Genomic DNA, 21,084 nt, shown 5'->3' with positions numbered 1-21,084 from the left:
ACAGTTATTCCCTATTTTGAATTTTGTTTTGATCAAAATAACATTAAGTACTAACTATATATTACAAATGGTTCGAATGATTTAGGTTCGAACATTGAGATTCTTCATAACAGATGATACTAGGAAATAAATAACAAATAAAATATTGAAAGCAACCTTCAGTTAAAAAAAAAAAACCCTTTGGAGCAACAATATTTTCACTCCTGTGCACCAAGGGGGAAAAATAGAGAAAAAGATACATGTATTGATATATGATTCGAATCAGCTGCTGGTTCATTCGTTACCGCCATAGAACCAAGTCATTTTTCAAGAGCCATTGGAGGGGAGAGTACTCTGTATATTTGAAGGCATTAGGATGTTGAAACCATCTGCTGCAGTTGACACAATCATTGCAGGAATCTGAGCATGCCAATGAAGTTCTTTCAAGTCCTTCTGCCCCTGTTCATAGTAGAAAGTGTGTTAAAAGATAAAAGTCAGCAAGCATCTTCAATTTTAATACTCCGATTAAGTACCTGATGGACAAAAAGAAGTTGCAGAGATAAATCTTCTGGGGCATTTACTTGCTCCTTTGTTTGAGCCTTGAACTCTGCTTCCTCTTCCTCATCCTTTTCTAAAGAAAGATCCCATATTCTGGAAATTGAAGCAAAAGAAAATAAAAAACATACATCAATTAACAAAATCTAGAGAGAGAGAGAGAGAGAGAGATCTTCAAAAGTCCAACATTTAGCATCCGTATTCTAGTGCCTTAAAAGTACTTACGTTAACTGATTATCAGATGACGAAACAGCCAAAGTGGAGGCTTCATGTGGACTCCACTCAATGGATGTCACAGGGCATTTTTGGTACTTAAAATGAGCTATCACTGTATTTCCGTTATGTCCACAGAAAACCATGGATCAGTACCATCAACAATGGCAACAGCAAATCAGTCAATGACTTGACTAGAGTTCGTTAGAAAATGATCTTTTAATTAGAAATTAGAAAGAAAAAGCTTGGAACCTTAGTTTCCAGTCTAAGATAATAAAAACAACACAATCCGAGGCAAAAGAAGCACTAGTGAATATGGCAAGAATCTTCATAAACCAGATTACATTAAATTTAAGATAAAACAAAAATGAGCACACACTAGAATAAATCCACTTGTCACTTTTATTTTTGCATAATAACATACTATCCTAGGTAATAATAGACATACCTTGAGCAGCCTAAAATCATGAATTGAAATGTCCCATCATCACTTCCCAATGCTAACATACAACAAGCCTGAGTAAATAAATAATCAAGGATGCACAAAATCAAAAGTTTGATGATACAAGGAAAAGATTGAAAAGAAAGAGCAAGTAAATCTATCAAGGACTGAAATAACTGTTCCATTAGATGACATTTACATCTGCATCATGTGCCTTGAAAGAAGCCGCTGGTGACTTCCCTAAACGGATATCCCAAATTGCAATAGTCCCATCCAGAGACATATGCATGAGGTTCTCTTGGACTCCACTGCATATAAAGAGTTGAATAGAGAAAATGGTTAATAGATTAAGATAGTGCAAACAATGTCTAACCATATGCAAGGACTTCAAAATGGTTCTATCTTTACAACAAAACTACGCACTTGTAGGTCTTCCACGCTTGCAGAATGTCCAACGAATGGAGTAGGATAAACATTCCATGTTGAATCAGATGTAGGCTCCCACAAGTGAATATAGTTCTTGCAGTCCCCTAGAAAATAAGAATAACATCACCTCCACAATAGACCATCTTCAATCTCTAGAGCAAATGACAGCTCAAAATTACTGAGAAGTAAAAAGAGAATTTGTCACAATTATTACTCTACAATACCGGTTACAAGCCTTCCAACAACAATAGCGCTCCAATCAATAGCATAGCCTTCATCTTTGTGGCCACAGAAGTTAACCAATGGAGCTTGATTAAAAACTGAAGAAGCTCCCTTGATACCTTCCGTTTCTGACTCTGCCAAAGCATTCAGATGAGAACTGAAGTCCCACACCTGCAACAAACAATATTAAATAAGCAAAGCAAGCAAAAATCATGCCCCTAGTTTGATACACAGATGTACTAGTATTCCGAATCATTAAATGAATTATATTATAAGTTAAAAGCATTATAATTTCTCCACAAAAGTAAGAAGATAAAAAAGGCAAAAGATATGGAAAGGCAAACAGTGAATTACCTTTCTCATAGTTTCTTGTAAGTATCAACAGAATTTACTCATCATCTGTTTTCCTGTTCTCCAAAATTCTCTCCCCATTATACACAATTCTATTTTTTCTCACTTTTGAAAGTTTTTTCAGTTAATAATTATCTTTTTTGGGCCAATCAGTTAATGATTAAATTTAAAATTACTAAGACCGAACAACTCTTTGGATTATGAGTCTGACCTGCACATGGCCACTATCAGCCCAAGAAGCACATATGTGAGGATTTTGTGTCATGGCACGTATACGGTTAACAAATCCATGATGAGCTATTCTTTGCAACTGCAGATTTAAAGAAGAACAAAAAAAAAGGAACAATATAAGTGTAACAATAAACCCCAAAGATGATATAACTAGAGATTTTGAAAGAAACCTGAAATTGCCTGCAAACTGGTAAACCAGATCCACATTCTTCTTCATCTTCACTATCCTCACTATCACTACTTTCAGCATCCATATCAGGATCATCCTCGGCATATTTGGTAGGAACTAGTTCTCGTCTCTTCCGCGAAACATTACTTACCTTAAACACTCCAATAGAGTTCCAAGAAGCTTTCTCTGCCTGCAAAATCATACACAAGAACATCAATATACATATTACAGAAAAACATTAAGTAACATGAACAGAAGAGAACAAATGAACAAAACAGAAATTCGAAAACATAAACTATTTCCTCTGAGTGGTTCATATAAGACAAATTTTGCTTCTTTGATCCCATGATTATTAGCTACCTCTGAACACTTAATAAGAAATGAAGCTCACCTGAGTCCCTGCAACAAAACTGTACGTGGAAAATCTTTCCGGTCTGAACCCAACGAATCACTAATAACATCAAAGCTGTCAAAAGTTATCAAAATTTTAAATTAAAACAAAAAATATATATAAAGTAATCGCCTTTCAAATACCCTTTCAAATTTTCTATAAAATTTTCCAAATTTTCTCGCTTTTCCCGTTACTTACTCAACAAACAAACACTAAGACATGGGAAGACTGCACAAATACCTCAAACAAGGCCACCCAATATGAAAAGCGTGAAGAGAATTGTAAGCAGAAGGGTCACACTGAAGCTCTTCTCCCTCCTCCAATTCGTCGACTCCTGGTTGCCAAACCCTTGGCTGAATCGCCGGCACTGACGAAGACGTTGATGATCCACCTCCTCTCTTTGAGCCCTTTTGAATAAACCAGTTACATTACAATTTTAGTGTAAAAAAACACCAAATTCAAGCTGAATTTAAAAATACATTGAGAATTTGTTTTTTTTTTTTTTTCAGTTGAACCTAGTTCTTTCTCTTAGCCCTTTTAGGGTTTTTGAGAGTGCGAGCCATTTTCTTTCATTTCTCTTCGTTTGCTGGGTTAAGATCAAGCAGCGAGAAGAAGGGAAAAAAGAAAAAGAAAGGTGTTTTGGGTGGCCGGGAGGATTTAAGATTATATAGGCTTTTACCTGGTTAGATTTTTTGGGTATTATTAAAATGTTCCTGTTTGTTTGTTGAAATCACGCTTAAATCCACAAACTTTACCAAAATTAGAAAATGGACCTTTTAATTAAATGGGTGACAGTTAAAAGAAATCATAATATGTCTGCATTAAGTGATAAAAAATATATATTTGTTTTTATTGTTTTGAGTTTAAATTTGTTTATTTTTCATAAATTTATTAGAATTGACATAAATAAAATTGTTTAAATTAATGCAAAAAAATATATTGAATAAAGCCAAAAATCTCCTATCGCTCAATAAAAAAAAATCCTACTAAAATCATCCCTTATTGATATTATTTGATAATTAAGTATGTGAATCGTATGGATTGGATTTTGTGTTCTTAATACTATTAGATTAGAAAAAAAAAAAGTTGGTAAAATATATGAACCTAGACATTCCTTATACTTAATTAAGATGAGCAAATATTGTTTATTTTAATAAATTTAATTCATTATTACAAAATTGATGCATGAATGTTAGGACATTACTGAGGATGATATGGATGGAAATAAGAAATTTCTTAAGGATTGAACATTAACACAAATTTACATCTCTTTTACACTGGTGTTCTGAGTACCACTGGTTTTGGGTGGTGGGCATTGCACTGGTCCTGGTTTGAACCATTATAGAACTTGGTGAAGGTGACCCTCCAAGTAAAGCTGCCATTGCCAGGATCCATCGGGGAAAAATAGATTTACACATGTACTTCTGGATGATGATTATTTCAACAAAAAGGAAAAGAAAATTAACAAAACTGTTGAGTAATGCCATAGATTTCTCAGCAACTGACTTTATCTGCAAGGTCATAATACATATCAGCTTATGTGCATAACAAGTAGCTTTTTCATGTTTATTTTTCATTTCTTTTTCTTCCCAAAGGATGGAAATATATGTTAGAAGAAATTAAGCTTCTTTAGGGGGAAAAAGGAAACAAGAATTTATGTGATATTTCAATAAAAATCTACAGAGATTGTACAAGGGCAAAGTTGGTAAAGAAAGATAATCATAGAATGAAATTCAACAACAAAGACATGAATACCTGCATGTCCTTCTTGTTAGGAGAACCAGTGTTGCAAAGCCCACCATGATTATGACTTTAATCAGCTGATGTGAAGAAAAAATATTAGCAGTGACATTTTGCAGAAAGAAGCTCATTCACAACTTGTTTTATCCACTATACTCAGAAGGTGTTAGACAAGAACAATGAAGAGACTACAGTAAGAGGATGCATAGAGAAACATACATGATGATCCTAATTTCAATGGAATTCTAAATATCAAATGGATTCACACTCTTAGGAGGCGTTTGGTTCAGAAGAATTCATACATTTTCCGCCAGAATCTTACTTTTGGGTATTTGATTCCAATGTTTGATTCAAAGTAATCTAAATATCAAATGGATTCACACTCTTAGTGATTCCAAGAAGTTTGAATTACCTGTCCAACAGGTCCTGTGGAGTCTTCAGGATTCGTGGAATTCTCGACCCTTGGTCTTAACTTTTGTGAAGAAGTCTGCCCATCTTTATTCACCTCAATGGTGGTGCCAGCATCAGCATTAACCTGAAAATAACAGGCAAACAAAACGGTTTGCAAAAAGATTCAGTGCAACCAAATTTGAACATATTTAATCAGCTGACCATCAATCAACTTCCAGTTTATTAGCGGGCTGCCGTTTTATCAAAACAAGAACTTGATAAAGTTATCCTGAAGTGACACTAATAGTTTACTCCATCTCAATACAAATACATGAGAAAGTTTGAGCATTGCATTATATCCACTCAAGAGGGATGACAATCTAACATTTTATACATGGAGTTAACCATGCCATTCTGAACTGTTCCTTTATAAGGTGTATAAGAAAAAAAAAAGAGAGAAAGAAACACAGTAATATCTAATTGGTAACATCTGCCTAAGGCATATATCCAGTACAGTGCTTGATACGGTGTGAAATAATGGTTCCTTATGCCATTTATTCCATCAAGATGCAAGTAATACTATGTTGCAATATCAATTCTTAGTTCCTAACATATCAAAAGTCCTGAGTGCTTAACCATGTAAATGATGTAGGTCTTCAATTGGTAAGAATGGTGCTTTGCTGTATCTGATTTTATTTCCTCCGTTCAATTCCAAGACCAATGAAGTATCTTTTGACATTTCATGCTAGTTTTAATTTTCTTCATCAAAGAATCAAAATTTTCTGAAGAATGTTTTTATCTTGTATGCTACAGGAGGATGAATCAGTTCTTCCTAGTTATATCATGGAGCCAAGCACAGTAAAATAACTCTAATCTTTGCAGTTAATCAGAGAGAACCACTCATTTGCAGTAATATCTTTTTTGTTTTTTCACTAGTTTATGGAAATAGAAACCTGATAAAAATGGCAGATGCCAATACCTTGTTATTTTCTTGTGCAAAAACATTATTGTATGAACTTGATAAAATGAAAGAAGCTCAAGATAATAAAATTAATTTATCCAATATTAGTGAAACCTTAAGGCTATATGGGATTTCTTACAAACCTCTCCTGTATCTTTTGGATCACAAGCACTCAACTTTCTTTGGTGGATATTTGTTTCATTCCAGAAACCTCCCATTAGATCCATTATTTGTTTGCCCCCAGTTGTTATGCATAAGCATTTTGCTTCACCAGAAAATATCCAGAGACCAAAGCTTCCAATGGAACAATGGTCATCACTCCAAATAGTCTCTGATTTTAGTTTTTCATTTGAAGTTCTGGATCCTTAGTTACTAATTTTCTACTAGAATGTTGTTTTTTAGAAAACAGGTTCCAAGATTGGTTGCCTTGTGAATGCTTATCAAGCATTCTGTGGGAGAATTGTTGATGCTCTCTTTAAATCTTAAGAATATTTATCCTCTTCGTTCACATCACTTTCTTTTGGTTCAACTTTAAATCTATTCTTCAAATCTAGAACTTTTCTTTCTGTTTGAATACATGCAGCAGTTGACTTCTTCAACTGTTCGGTTTCTTTAGATGATGCAACCTCATATAAAAGTTTGGCAAAACCAATTGTCTGTACTTTTTCCCCAATACATACTTTGATTTGTTCACAACTTGGTATTGATCGTTCAAAAAGTTACCTTTGGTGGCATGATCTTTTCCATCTCAACTTCATTAAGATGTGAATTTGCTAGAGAAGAGTCCACTTCAATCTTTCTTGTCTGAGATAGTTTCGGTGGTGGCTTAATAGAAGGTTTCACATCCTGCCACAGATCAAGTTCCAGTAATCTTAATCATGTGCCTAAATTGCAATAAAAAATGGAGAATTTTAAGCAACACACTCAATATACCTGATTTAGTCTACCCTCAAAAGCACTTATCATTTTCCTTACATGGCTATGGGCTTTCCTTACTGGTCCCTGTTTCTCGGAGTTATTAGCCTTCTCTAGTTCTGAAGGAACTGAATCCTGGTGACATATATAATTCAGTTAGATGGAAATTGACTGCTTGTGACATAGACTGCCTTATGTATTTCCTTTATTTTCATATCTGTCATTATAAATATTCATGCGAAATGAACACTAAGAAAACTCAAGGTATGCAAGTTAAGAGCAAAGGGTTTTTACTGCAGTGCTTAGTAATCCTTAACTGTGCTCTTTTGCTTCTGAATAGAGTAACTTCTATCTCTGTTGCCAATATCGAATTTGGCATCCTTGGGGTCATTAAAAGAGACAGACACTAGACTGGCTTCATTGGCTAGCAATCCACTTTGGAATAAACTCCCTTGTGAACCTTGAGAAGAGGGAGCACTCAATACATCAAGAAAAAGCATTTCAGGGAAAAAGGAAAATGAAAGTTGAGTAAGCAAGATCGAACGTGAAACTTCACTATAACTGACAGAAGCGCTTTTGTGATTTCCATGACCACTATTGCAAAGCTCTTCATGTTTCTTCTTTAGTGCAGATTCTCTCTGAAAATGAGCTTAGCATGTAACTTAATTGTGCTAGGGAAAGGAATAAGTTTATCAGGATCACAAAATCTAAAGCAGGATACAGTAGGCTTGCCATTTAAGACACAGCATAATGCAGTTCATCATTTAGGATATACTGTACATTCAATATTACCAGCTGATAATGTAAATTATCTAGAGAATATCCTCAGATGCACACATGAAAAGAAGATGGTGTTACTTATTAAAGAGATTAAATAGAATCAATTTCCAGGATCATTTGTAAGTACACTCCATTATGCATTTGATTTTTAGGTCAAATTTAGAATTATAACAGGAGATTGTTTCTGTAAGGCCAGTAGCAAGTAATCATTCGTTGCATCAAAAGAAATATGGGTTAAAATAAAGGAACAATACCATTATCCGGATTCTCCGGTGCTCCTCTTCACAGAGGACAAACTGCAACTTCATATGTACATGCCCACCTCCTTCAAGAGAAAATATGTCATCCCACACCCCTTTCTCAACCACCAATTTGGTCTCAACTCCTGCCCCATACCATAATTATTTCAATCAGCCTAACTACTGGAATGAAATCCAATATCCCAATGCATGTGGAAAACGAATAGGGACCAACCTGTATGAGAAATCTCATTTCCCTCAGCATCTTGAAGTATTATAATCAAATTGTCACGAAGGGTTGTCAGGGGACTGTGCAATAGCCACATGTTGGAATTCGATTAGCAAAACTCAGAAGTTAAAAACACAGCAAAATCAAAGGCAAAAATATAGAAGTCAAAAAAGTGTTCAGAATCATTACAATGAGAATTCCCCCTTGTCCCAAGTCTGGTACTCTCTTTTTCCTATGGAAACTGCATTATGAAGGATAAACTGTGGCAAAATTTTCTTCTCAAGTAGTGTGTGTATACATATATATTACCAATCTAGATAAGAAAATTCAGCCAAAATGTGCTGATTGACTACCTTTTATTGATATTTGTGAAGATGGTGGTGATGAGTGGAGACCCTTGAAATCCAGAACTGAAATGAATCAAATAAGAAAGTTTTGGAAAAAGAATATGAGCTTTAACTGCCATTTTTGAATTACAGTTAGGATAGTGCTTGGTACCTGAAACTTGGATGGTTCCTGGCATTTAAGAGAAAGTTTTGCAGTGAGACTAGAAAAGCAGAGCTGATGACGAGAGATTATCCAGTAACTAAAACTAGCATATTATCAATTCCATTTGATGATTTGAAAGGATGTCCCCAGAGTAAAGCATGGTTGCACACAGGAGAGTTCAGAAAAGGCACTGGATGGGAAAAAAAAAAAAATACATGTGGCTAGACTTGAAGGAAAGGTTACAGAGTGGACCCCACTACTTAAAACTTACCGCTTATGTCTAAGCTAGGGCATGAGGGGAACCAATCTCTTATCTTTTGTCTCATTAAGGAGCCAATAGGTGCAGTTGCCTGCTGGGTCTTACCCAAAGTAGGCATCCCTCTATTACGGCAACTTCGCAGAAGAAGAATGAATAGTTTTGATTGATGTGTTGTTTTTTCGTTCTTCATCAAAGCAAAACACGCTTTCACTGCTAAATTGTTTTTCTGTTGGCCAATCGAGAAGATTCAATTAGTTAGGACGAAGCAGATGCGATGAATGTCTTAGACCAGTGAGCACTGCTGTTAAAATCTAATACAAGTTCTTAATATCTAATCTCATAAGAGATGGGCACCAAAAATCAAAACCGCATCTTTGGCATATGATTTTTCAAACCATCCTTAGTAGTAACTTGTTCTCCATTGGAGCAAGAATTGTCAAATAAAACGAGACGTGTGAATCAAATTCTAGGAATAGATTCTGCACGAATAAATTGTTTGAGAACAGCCTTCTCTTCATCAATTCTTTTCCTTTCTTTAGGATCATTAGGCTTTACTTTTCTTTTCTCTTCCAATATCCACTTGAAAAGTTCACGCTGCTGATCTTCACTAATGGGCTCCAAAACCTTTGTGGGCTGTGCAATGACCGGAAGGATTGGTGGTTCCTCATAGACTAAGGCAGTTGCCACGGGATGAGAAGAAACATCTGATTCAGTTTCAGTCTTGCCATGCTCTGCCCCTGTTTTAGCCGGTTTGTTATCTATAATGCTTGAATTCTTCCTTCTTGCCTTTGCAAACATATATGCTGCAACAGGGAAAAAGAATGTCAGCTAATTCCAAAAGATCCCTCGTAACCAAGCCAATTTTGAGTCCCACGGTAGAGCCATAAACCTTGGAATTCAGGTCATTTTTGCTTCATAAAATTCAAACAACAAACAGAATGGTGCATGAATGGAGAATTGAGCTAATCCAGGCCTATTAGTTATAATCCAAAGTTAGTTAATTATCATTTATCATCATTGGAAACCAATATAATGCAAATTCATCCAAGAATTCTGATCCTCAGTGATGATAACGCAAATAAGCGACAATTATTCTTCAATGATAACTTAACAACGACACTAATTTTAGAACCAATGACTCAGTGTTTCTCTGAGACAAAATTCTAGTGCGAAAGCAGCAACGGAAAAACAAAGTTGCAATTGGAATTACCAATGGTAAAAGCTAACACATATAGGCGTGATACAAAGAACACTAAGATCAGTGACTAAAAATAAAATTCATCAAGCCAAAAGCTTAGACAATAACAAAGTATCTAGACTTGCTCCTCTCATTTCACATAGCATCATTTCAACAGCTGCTCATACACACATTCTATTTGATTTAAAGCATCACATCGTCCTCAAGTGACTAAGAAAAAAGAGCTTTGCAACAAATTAACATGAGATCAAATATTTCAACATCTAACCTATATCATAACAACAGCCTTCCTCACAAGTTTTCTCTCAGCTAGGCATTATATCAAACATATCCTAAATCGAATTGTAAAAAAAAAAAAAAAGATTCATTAAAACAACGTCAACCCATTGTTAAGAAACTAATATTAGACTGAAGAACATCAATGCCAAAAAGAAATACCTCCAAGAGCGAGATTGGAAATCAGGAGAATACGCCAAATGGGCTTGTAGCGGTTAATGCGGGATTCCTTCGGAGAGAGAGGTGGGGTTTCCATTTTTTCTTGATGGGTTGATTGATGAGCCTGGAAGTAACAAAGGGTTTTCGTCTCTTGTTCTTGTTGGGGGTTTTTGAAGGGTTTATTAACAACCCTGGAATCTAATTTAAAACTTGGTTTACGATTCAACTCTTTTTGTCTCGTTAGCCAGTGCAATTAAACGGTAATTTTCCCGATTCTGTTTGCAGTCAGCGCTGTTGGTTAGTTCTTGATTCTTGAATCCTCGACTTGGATCGAAGATTTGAAGGGCCTTGCTTTGCAACCCTAGCCCTTCCAGCTCCAAAGCTTTTTCTGCCAACTGGACTCTTTCCGGCCCATAATAACTCAGGCCCACCAAAGCCACTTCTCTTTGTCCATCAATCATTCAAAATTTCAAGTTCAATCCAATTATATATTATTTTCTAAGTTAAATATTGTATTAATTTAACATTTCTATTTTTGTTTGAAGAAGAGAACTTCGAATTCAATCTCCTTTATCCACAATACGCGCATGTTGAGATAAAGAGAAAGTATATTAATATATCTTGGTTAGAACAATATGAATTTAAAAGATTTCTTTATTTATTTTTATTAAAATTATAAATTTTATAATTTAAATTTTAAATTTGTTAACTATCAATTTTTAAAAATAATTGTATAAATCAATTAGATAGATTCTTCTAATAATCTCTTCTTGCTTGCTCATATGCCATCAATGGGTATATAATAAGCCTATATACAGTATAAAAAATTTGGGTTCACACTGATGTTTGGATAATACTATACTTTCCTTCTCTACTTTGTTCAAGGATATTGCTATTTGCTAGTATTTCCCGAAATAGTGCCGGACCATCCAACAATTTGGCATTTGACAGACGACAAAGGACATATTTGTATTATTATTTTTTTATAGTAGTGTTATAAGTGCTTTAGGCCATGGTTACCGTAGATGATCAGAAAAATAAGCCTCCATCATGGGCAGCACCATTCTATGTTACTTTTGTAAGATATTTTGAATTCTAAAACTAATTAATGGAGTCAACTTTGATAAATATAAATATTTTAAATTAAAGTCATTTTGTATGTTTTGATTTTTTTTTTAATTTTTTAAAACTAGTTACTATATAGGAATGGTTAAAGTATGTTTTGAAGGTTTTTTTTTTTTTTTTTCTTTCAGTTAGACTCTTCACAAATTAAATCAACCTATTTCATTTAATAATACTAGATAAACATATTCAACGTTTCAATTAGAAGTTATTTGTATGTTTTGAATTACATTAATTTAAGCAGTTAATAGTTGTTATTAATCTTTCTTTATTGAATGAATGGAGGTGCTTTTTATACGGTATAATAATAAAATTCTGTGGCTAAACTGTGTAAATTTACTTTGCATCTATCATGCATGAGGTTCACCTGCGCCTGTGGTGTACTTTTTCAATAGCTGGATCCATCAAGAGAAGGCACGGATCATGTCTCCAGTCTTCGGTACGATTACAAATCCAGTTGGCTTAAAGATACTATATGTGATCTTACTCGACGAAGACAATGTTCAAGACAAAAGTACTATCTTCTAGGCGACTTTCAGAACAACCAACCAAAAAAGAAAAAAGAAAAGGCTATAACCCTAACTAGGCTTTGATTCATCACCATCATACGTAGATGAACAAAAACTGAAAAAGAAAAAAAAAAGGATTTAAATAACCCCTACAGCTCTAATGCTTTTTCCTGAATTACCATTGAAAGCCACTGAAAGTAATTTCAAAAAAAAAAAAAATCAATTTCATATCTGACCTATCCAATATATATATATGTATATATGAATAATCGCTATTGATGTATTTAAATAAAAAAGTAAAAAATAAAAATGTGTCAGCCGTGAAAATTGTTGTTCACGTGATTGGAATAGGCGGCGGTTTTTATGCTTAAGTCCAAAAAAGCTTACTAACTAACGCTCATGATAAAGAATTCGATTCTTTTTAATTAAAATTTTGATTTTAAATTTTATAAATAAAATAATAAATTTGAGAGAATTTATTTTTTATAAGATTTGATTTAATTTCGAATTAATTAAAATTTAAAGTGATTATCAAATATCCAAAAAGTTTAAATAAAAAAAACCTTATTAACTTTCAACTATGATTGGAAGATAATGTAAATATAAATATTTCTTAATGTATGAAATAAATGATCAGAAAGTAAAGACGAAAGAAATTAATAAAAAGAAAGAGAGAGACAGAAATAAAGCCTTGAATTATTGAAGTTCATAACATAATAATAGGACCTACGTAGATAAACCAGAGGTGGATCCATAATTTTGGTTATCAACCTGTTCAAATCCACCTGATCAAGCTCTAAAGATCTCTATGCAACTTTGATCTCTTTTGTTTATTTGACCAATTATGTTTCCCTCACACCCATTCACATCTTAGTTCCTCACTCACTCATAAAATTAACTAAAGTTTCAGACATTTATATAGCTAGGTAGTACTCCTGACATTATTAAACCTAAGAAAACAACAAAATATATGAGCCTAGCTGTGAGAAAAATTTCAACCATGAACAAGTCCATACGATAAGGCCATCAGCAGGATCGCGGCTTCTTTCTCATCCTGAGGGAAAACTCGATGAAAAGCTGAATTCTTGCTCAAGATTATCCTCAAATCCTCAAAACAAAGCTTCTTTCTACCATGAGACTGAGGACTACGTTTGCACTTTTTATTCTTGAACTGTGGAACACAACCATTACTTGATCTCTTGGCCTTTTGTTGAACCTTACTCTTCATAGTTGGCGTTGTCTCAGCTGCAACAACAGTGCCATTGGCCGCCGCTGCTGCTGCTGCAGCCATAGCTCTTCTTGCTTTTCTTTGTCGAATTCCACAGGCGTTGCAAAGGGACTGCAATCCAAAGACAAAAGAAGGTTAATTAATTATCTCAAAAAATAGGCAGTAATTGTCTTTAATTACTTAGATTTTAGGACAAGGGTATTGATAAGAAAAGAGTAGAAAGTTAAGTACCTTGGGGCCTCTAGGTCCACTCCTCCAAAGAGGAGTCTTAGTTGTGTTGCAATCAGCACAAACCCTAATTGTGTTGTTGTTATTGTTATTGTAAGAAGAGTTGCTGCTGTTATCTGGAGATGTTGATGGCTGCTGCTTCTGATGATCTTCGAATTTTGGCGTAGAGCTATTCCATAAATCGGTGTGATCTGAGCTCGTCATCTTCCTCATCATCCTCATCTTTGAAGACATCCACTTAGCTGAACTAACATTCTCATGACTTTGATGACTTTCAACCCTTTCTTCTTTTTTCCATATTGATAACTTGAGCCCACTGTCACTCTCCAATGGTCCATCTTGTGGAACATATATTTTTTCCTAAAATTAAGAAAGTCATATATGCAAGTGATCATTATATTTATTTATTTCCCTTAAAAGGCTAAAGGAGCCAAAAAAAAAAAAGAAAAGAAAATAAAACCCTAAGTGATCGCATAAAGAAATTATAACATGAAAGGTGAAGTAGTATTAACTATATATATATACCTCTTCTTGATCTTGGAACTGCTGGGGTTCCCTTTGATAATAACCGGCTTGCTGATCTTGAACAGTTGGGTTGAAGAAAATAGGACAAGTAAAAGAAGGAGAAGAAGACGATGAAGAAGGTTGGGATTTTAAACTGAAAAGCTGGTGCTGTTGGTGTTGATCGTCTTCATTAAGGTCAATAGGAAAAGGATAAAGAGATGAATAATAATTACTAGAAGTCATGAGGAATGATCAGCTAGAGAGAGAAGGCAATCAAGTGATGAACAGTACGTAGTGATCTTGGTGCCGTCCAGGTAAGGTGGAGGATCTATGCTTGAGATTAGGGGAGACAGGATGGGAGGTGATGAATGATAGAGAGAAAAGGCAAAAAAGGGCCTACGCGATCGAGTTTTAAAAGAGAGAAAGAGCAAATAAGAGGTTCACGTGACTTCATATGTAACACCCAAACAAACAAGTTAAAAGACAAAACGAAAAGCAGAAGCGTGGAATGCTAGCTATGGCTTCATCCTATGCAAAAAAGAAAGAAACCCTATCTGCAGAGTTTTACCCCCCACCGCCACTGAAATAATTTCAAAACCTGAAGATAGAGTTCATTTCATGGTAGCCACACAAATTTAAACATATAAAAGTCATTTGATCAAATTAAATTCTGATCACCACACAAGTTTAATTATTCTTGATTAATTACTAGTGTGACAAAAAACATATAATCGATCGACTTGATGAAATTTACTAATTCTTTGCAAATTAAGCATGCACTATAATGGTGAACCATAGGATGAAATTAAGACTTTTTCTTTAGTTTTGGTGGCCCCATCAATGTATGATCTGATGAATTTAATATGCTTCATTCTAGCCTTTTGTAGTCCCTAAATTGATTACAAAAAGAAAGAAACACAGCATCAAGAGCCAGCTAGTAAGAAGACAGATAATGATCCATGATTCAGTCAGGTTCTACAAAGAGCATTATATCTATGTAGTGTATCTTTCTAATTAGGGTGTATATAAGGAATATTGGAGCATGATGCCTATGTAAGTATTATACGATCGCGGAGAGAAGGGCTACAATTTTCATGATATATATTTATATCTCCACTATCCACGATCTTATTATTCTTGCCAAAAAACATTGAATGCTTTATGCAGGCAAGAGATAAATGCAGCACCCCACACCTTTGCCATCATGCATATATATCTTATACGTTTTCTTTCAGTGTACTTTTTTTGGCCAGTTTCTTTCACGGTAACTCATGTTTATCGTTGCATTTTTACACATAACTATGTACATTTCCCTTTTACTCAGGAACCGTTTAGATATGAGCAGCTGGCCAGATATCATTTAAAGCCATAAAAATTAAGAAAAGTGAGAATATAATTAAGTAAACTAATCATTAAGAGTACTTGATTATATATATGTATGTACGTATATATGCTACCATTCACTGTTTATCTTGGGAACGCCAAAGAAAAATGTGAAAATATACTTAAAAAAGCTGAGCCAGGAAAGGAACAAGCCAAAGGAAAAAGCTTGTTGCCAAAAGCTACATATGAGACACGGATTAGTTATTGTTGTTATCTCGAAGTCTCAAACACACAAGATTTTATCTGTTTCAGAATTTCAACGAATTCGAATTCTTCCATTTTTACCGCTCCCTCAGTATTTTTCAAATCTGTCTAAGCAGATCACATGAACAGTCAATGATTTCTCAATATATATATATATATATATATATATACACACACACACAACAAAACAAAACTGTAATCTGCAAAAGCATTTATTACTCTATAAAACTTGTAGTTTAATTTATGTTTTTGCTATTTTTTAATATAAAAAAAAATTATTCATTGTAGTTGTCTTTGAATCTTTTTAAAAAGTATCATACTCTTTAAATTAGGTTTAACAACCTTTTGTTATTTGGAAAGTTTTCTCTTTTGATCAATCATCCACTTCAATCATCTGGCACGAAGCATGCATGGGTTATTTTAATTTTTTATTAAATTATTTTTTAAAATTTTTTTTTACAAACTTCACTTAAAAAATTTCATTTAAGTTTTATCTATAAGCGAAAGAGAAAGTCATAGAAATATAAAGATTAAGTCCCCTATTTATTGTTACAAATTAAGTAATTAAAATTGGTGTTTGACTGTTTGCTATATTGGTGTTCTATCAAAATTTCTCAGATATATTAATAATGTTCCTTCTTAAAATTTCCTTAAATTGTTCCTTTTTAAATTTTCCTTAAGTTATGGGTATATATGTTTCATATGTAAATGTGACTGATTGGGTTAGTAAATTTTGAATATTTTATTTGTAAAATTTAGGGTTTGTTTGGTTTGACTGAAATTTTTATAAGAAGTGCTATTGGAGTAGAGTTGTTCTAAAAGTGATATAAAGAGAAACTAAAATAGCATTTAATATAAAAGTACCATAAAATGTTGAAAATTTTATTTTTTTATGTATTTTTTGATAAATAAAAAATATGGTCAACTTTATTAAATTGAATCACAAGTTTTTAAGTGAAAAATAAATAAATAAAATTAGGAGACATTTGTGTTAATTACAATAAAAAGCAAATTAATTCAACAAAAAATAGACAAAATAAAAAATATTGATAAATAATATAATTTTTCTTATAATTTTGTAAATTATTGAAGAATAAAGTGAGAATGTAAAAAAATTTTATTAAATATTTGTTATTAAAAAACATTTTTTGAAGAATTTTAATTTATAACTTTGCTTGAGAATTCAAATTTGTTCTTCATATATGTTAAAATTTTAAAAACTAAACGTCTAATTTCCATTTTTGCAGTAAATAAATTCTTCTATAAGAACCAAACACACATTTAATTAGATATCAATTTTTGTTTTCAACAATCTTTCTTTATTAACAAACTGTAATTTAATATAAAATTTCGATAAAAATTTAGGATGTGTTACTTTGGACCTTAAAATTAAATAAACTTCTTTCATTTAAAATTTTTTTAAAAAAAATATAAGCGTCATAAATTGTCTTTGTTATTATATATATATATATATATATATATATATATTGCAAGTTTCCATATTTATGTTGTTGTACTCTTGCCTTTATCTTTTCCATATCAAATTAATAATAAAAAAGGCATTCATGGTCTCTGGTACTGTTCTTGTTTTGATTTCAACGATAATGAATAACTTCTCGAAAATAATTCTATGTTTCACATGATAAAACGACAGAAGCATGCAGTACTTGGAAAATAATTATTGTGAGTCTGACTTTTGAAACATGTACTAATATTTGATGTTATTAATGTTAATCTTAAACTTGTTCTAAACCAAATGTAATATAATTAAAGTAATGTAAACTGGATAAAAGAAAAGATTGATAAAATCTCTAAATTTTAACTGATCATTAATGGTATTAATTTGGTTTAAACGTTTAAAGACATGTCCCCATCAGGTAAGGAAGTCAATAGGGTTTTCTGTCGTAAGAACACTGATTAGTATGTATCAACAACCAAAAAAAAAAAAAAAAAAACATAATCTAGCCATGTTGCTGTTGGTGCCATTTGAGCTATTAAAAATATGACAGCAAAAATATCCCATTTGCAGCTACCAAAAGCAAAAAAAAAAAAAAAAAAATAGATATTATTATCTGAAGCATATGAAAATAAATAATATCCATGAATTGTTGTAACGTTGAAAAAGAAAAAAAAAAAACAAAAGAATTATCAAAGGGGTATAATTTTTATGATGAGGAGGGTGGCTACGTAGGCAGGTTGATAATCACTCCTATAGCATTTGGTTTGAGGTGGAGGTATGGATGGAGACGTGGTGAAAAATTGTCATGAATTTGTCAGTGACGGAGGGTATGTCCAATCATCGGTTGTTTTCAAAGAGCTGCTCGCAAATCTGAGGGGCCATTGGCCTTAAGGGCTACATGACAGTACTGTTCCTCAATGCCAAAAATAGGTCCCATCTCATCCCTTCTCTCCTCCTTTCCTTTCTCTTTAGATATATTAGTTATGGTGGCTGCAAAATTTTCACGGGCAACTGCCCCATTAACGATATGGATGCCATACAAAAATTTTCTAATAGTATAAAGGAAAAGAAAATCATCTTCTGATCATTTTGACTTTATTTGGGTGTCCTTTTTTTTTTTAAACTATAGTACAGTCACTTCTGTTAAGACCATTTCATATCCTTATGACCTGTTCTGTTAAAACCATGCGACAGGGCATGGATTTTTTAACATTATTGAAATATTACAAGACACCCGAGCAACGCAACGCACTGAAAAATTATTCCCCTTGACGGTTTCTGTTTCTCGCGCAGGCCCCCTCCTGAAAGCCACATCTTTGGTTGCTTTACCCCTTCGCCCTCTCTTATACTTTTTTAAATTTCACCAAATTAAACTTTCAAGCCCTAAAATCCGCCATACATAACCACTGCCATATATTTTTTATTTAAAATTGTCAAAAAATAATACAAATGTAATATTTTATCAACAGACTAAAAAAAAATCCATGTAAGTGGAATGATATAAATTAAAAAATAAAAAAATAAAATTTTACTTTTCACATATAGGTGGAGTTAGTATAAAAATAAAAATATTTTAAGGTTCATTTTAGTTTGAACTTTCAAAATTAAAAAAAGTAATATCAAAATTACAATCTAATTAACATACAATTAGGTGGTTAACAAGTTCTTAACGGTGAAAAAAGTGACCTAAGCACTGTGCCATTGACCTCAATGACTGGTTATTTTTCTAGAGAAAGTTGGGCATTGGGCCATTGGGACCCTAATTCCATTTTTTTCTCTCTCACCTTTGAGTTTTGATGGACTGAGGTCTGTTCAACAAGTCCCGTAACCAGAAGTTGGCCCATTACATGATTAACCACAGTCACACTGTCCAATGAGTTAATTGGGCCAGATTCATGGTCCCAACTAGCCCACAACTACAACAAATCTATCAATAGGCCATATGAAAGACTGGAACAGCATTGAAGTTAGAGCCTAGAGGCGACACCAAATTCTGACATCCCAAAAAGGATGCCAGCAGGCAGCAAACTAAGGGTTTTGATTCATCTTCATCCTGCCTCAACATTTACTCTCATCTGCAAAGTTGCAACCTTATCTCATTTGAGACTCAACATGTGGTAATTCCAAATCCAAAAAACTGCTGTTGCATAAATGACAAAACGGTTCCTTGATTAACTAAAGTTTAGGCCATGAATTGATGGATTCCAGGCTTTTATAATTAATGGTAATATGTTTTTGCCTCCAAGAAGCAAGCACCCCAATATGCCAAAAATCGGAAACCAATGATTTTCAAGGGCACTTGGTCCCCACCAAAGTCAGAAATAAGAGCAAGTTGTTATTAATTATTACAGCTTCTAGAATTTACTGCTGCAGGAGTTTTAAAGCATTAAAAGCATCTCTACCTCTTCTGTTCAATGTTTGAAGTAATTAGCTGATAAATTTCTGAACTATATCTGTAGGATAACCTACGTTGTGCTACTGTTATATCATCAATTGGCAATGACCTGAGACGTGACAGTGAAAGCCACCAAACAACATTAGGAAACAGAATCAAGCAAGCAGTGCAATGTTGACTGTTGACTGGATGCCCTCATCTATGAGCTGTGAATATCAGCATTGAATTGCAATAATGTAATTCTCATATCTTGTTATTTTCAAATTAAACAGGATATTCAAAAGTTGATTATTTGCTTCTAATTTATCCAACTTATCTTTTCCCTTTTTCCATGACTTATTAGAAACAAATAAGTATCTGATAAACATTTTGAAGTATTGATTTGGACTCAGAGGATGCAGATAATGAATATATAGAAGAAAATAAAGTTTAAATTTGTCACTGTTGTAAAGGATCATATATGATTCTTGCGGAGCCAGCCGAAAGTAGAGAGTTTTGGATATGGTATCTGATGTCAAAGTCCATGCGGATTAATGGTGTCAATCTCATAAAATCATAAATAAAGAGATAAGGAAACTCTTATGCATGACTTGGAATGATAAAGCATATTTCTGTTCCTTCTTATCCTTAAACAAAAACATCTGCAGTTTCATTGTAAAGCTAGGATCGTTCATGAAATGTGGAAGACCCTGCCATGTAACCACGGTATTTGTCATCTTATCAACAATGACAGGCTGTCTATAATTGATCTAGGTCTTGGACCCACACAAAGATTTCTTTTTTTTTAAAGTTGAGGCTGCTAGGATTTGAACCATGATAATTGGAAGTAAGAGTCCAACAATCTATCAACAAAGTGATGTGATATATTTGTCAATGAATTTGATGTGTATTAAGCATGATTTTTTTTTTGCTTAGTCTTAGCCAGTCTAATTAATTTGATCCATTTATTGATGTAAACAGTGGGGAATTGTTGAAGCGATGAAGAGGATTGTAATTCTGTTTTCGCAACACTGCAACATGGTTGGTTTCTGTCTGTAAAGTTTGAAAAACCTCAAACAATTTAATATGGGAAACCTGCATCGTCAGCTGAAGTTAAAGGTTTAGGATCGTGTGTTAAGCAATCGTACTTCTCATGAAATTATTAGTATATTACCACTGTGAGAAGTCAGTCGAGATCTCTTCGAGATTTGAGTTGAACTTAACTAGTTGAAGTAATTGAACTTGCTTGTCTGGAAAATACTTCTCCAATTATTCTATCCATATGTCGCATCTTAATTACTGTACTACTATTAATCTCTTATAGTTCAAATTGCCATAAATATCTCACTTAATGAACTTAGAAAAAACCCGGTGTGTCCCAAACTGACCAATTCTGAATTTCAATAGGTGCCGTTGGTAATCATGAGTCATGACTTGTTTGGTGTTTTATGTCCAAGAC

The 21,084-nt window shown here is 33.4% G+C and overlaps 3 protein-coding genes and 2 pseudogenes across 8 annotated transcripts; all 5 read right to left on the bottom strand.

The window, feature by feature from the left end:
* Positions 1 to 12: 12 nt before the first annotated feature.
* Positions 13 to 3,678, bottom strand: LOC111284532 (protein HEAT STRESS TOLERANT DWD 1-like; annotated as a pseudogene). The gene is made up of 12 exons (XR_016343251.1): positions 3,495 to 3,678; positions 3,220 to 3,386; positions 2,980 to 3,054; positions 2,590 to 2,778; positions 2,400 to 2,498; positions 1,840 to 2,008; positions 1,613 to 1,719; positions 1,369 to 1,497; positions 1,195 to 1,270; positions 760 to 874; positions 513 to 630; positions 13 to 438 (listed from the first exon to the last, which is right to left on the bottom strand). The product of XR_016343251.1 is annotated as a protein HEAT STRESS TOLERANT DWD 1-like (transcript).
* A 432-nt stretch (positions 3,679 to 4,110) lies between these two features.
* On the bottom strand, positions 4,111 to 9,105 carry LOC111284530 (uncharacterized). Of its 5 annotated transcripts, none has more exons than XM_089763179.1 (12): positions 8,732 to 9,105; positions 8,587 to 8,643; positions 8,423 to 8,474; positions 8,240 to 8,313; positions 8,020 to 8,150; positions 7,530 to 7,623; positions 7,303 to 7,445; positions 7,004 to 7,120; positions 6,794 to 6,916; positions 5,132 to 5,254; positions 4,735 to 4,799; positions 4,111 to 4,403 (listed from the first exon to the last, which is right to left on the bottom strand). In XM_089763179.1, exons 1-12 carry the CDS (start codon positions 8,754 to 8,756, stop codon positions 4,319 to 4,321), a joined length of 1,089 nt encoding a protein of 362 aa, XP_089619305.1. In that variant the 5' UTR covers positions 8,757 to 9,105; the 3' UTR covers positions 4,111 to 4,318. The 5 variants fall into 5 exon arrangements, with proteins under 5 accessions (XP_089619305.1, XP_089619306.1, XP_089619307.1 ...); XM_089763180.1 differs by having other exon boundaries at positions 7,542 to 7,623; XM_089763181.1 differs by having other exon boundaries at positions 7,303 to 7,623; positions 8,423 to 8,493.
* On the bottom strand, positions 5,261 to 6,786 carry LOC149518603 (uncharacterized; annotated as a pseudogene).
* A 237-nt stretch (positions 9,106 to 9,342) lies between the features above and the next one.
* On the bottom strand, positions 9,343 to 10,968 carry LOC111284531 (uncharacterized). Its single transcript, XM_022873204.2, has 2 exons — positions 10,618 to 10,968; positions 9,343 to 9,784 (listed from the first exon to the last, which is right to left on the bottom strand). The coding sequence occupies exons 1-2, from the start codon at positions 10,709 to 10,711 to the stop codon at positions 9,441 to 9,443; spliced, it is 438 nt and encodes a 145-aa protein (XP_022728939.1). The 5' UTR covers positions 10,712 to 10,968; the 3' UTR covers positions 9,343 to 9,440.
* Positions 10,969 to 12,921: 1,953 nt separating this feature from the next.
* Positions 12,922 to 14,587, bottom strand: LOC111285684 (GATA transcription factor 21). The gene is made up of 3 exons (XM_022875251.2): positions 14,227 to 14,587; positions 13,705 to 14,061; positions 12,922 to 13,584 (listed from the first exon to the last, which is right to left on the bottom strand). The coding sequence occupies exons 1-3, from the start codon at positions 14,446 to 14,448 to the stop codon at positions 13,240 to 13,242; spliced, it is 924 nt and encodes a 307-aa protein (XP_022730986.1). The 5' UTR covers positions 14,449 to 14,587; the 3' UTR covers positions 12,922 to 13,239.
* Between the last annotated feature and the right edge of the window lie 6,497 nt (positions 14,588 to 21,084).

This window comes from Durio zibethinus, chromosome 6, assembly GCF_047325235.1.
Source record: "Durio zibethinus cultivar Kanyao isolate XHJ-2024 chromosome 6, ASM4732523v1, whole genome shotgun sequence".
In the NCBI taxonomy this organism is placed as follows: domain Eukaryota; kingdom Viridiplantae; phylum Streptophyta; class Magnoliopsida; order Malvales; family Malvaceae; genus Durio; species Durio zibethinus.
Note: the sequence above shows the minus strand (reverse complement) of the source record. Positions and strands in the feature narration are given on the sequence as shown.

Excerpts from the sequence above, each read along its gene's own strand:
- LOC111284530 (XM_022873202.2), bottom strand. The coding sequence starts at position 8,756 with ATGCCAGGAACCATCCAAGTTTCAG. Across the intron at positions 8,644-8,731 it reads AGGAACCATCCAAGTTTCAG|TTCTGGATTTCAAGGGTCTC; the intron begins GTACCAAGCACT and ends GATTCATTTCAG. Across the intron at positions 8,151-8,239 it reads AAATGAGATTTCTCATACAG|GAGTTGAGACCAAATTGGTG; the intron begins GTTGGTCCCTAT and ends GGTATGGGGCAG.
- LOC111285684 (XM_022875251.2), bottom strand. The coding sequence starts at position 14,448 with ATGACTTCTAGTAATTATTATTCATCTCTTTATCCTTTTCCTATTGAC. Across the intron at positions 14,062-14,226 it reads AGTTCCAAGATCAAGAAGAG|GAAAAAATATATGTTCCACA; the intron begins GTATATATATAT and ends TCTTAATTTTAG. Across the intron at positions 13,585-13,704 it reads GTGGACCTAGAGGCCCCAAG|TCCCTTTGCAACGCCTGTGG; the intron begins GTACTTAACTTT and ends TTTGGATTGCAG.
- LOC111284531 (XM_022873204.2), bottom strand. The coding sequence starts at position 10,711 with ATGGAAACCCCACCTCTCTCTCCGAAGGAATCCCGCATTAACCGCTAC. Across the intron at positions 9,785-10,617 it reads TTCCAATCTCGCTCTTGGAG|CATATATGTTTGCAAAGGCA; the intron begins GTATTTCTTTTT and ends TCCCTGTTGCAG.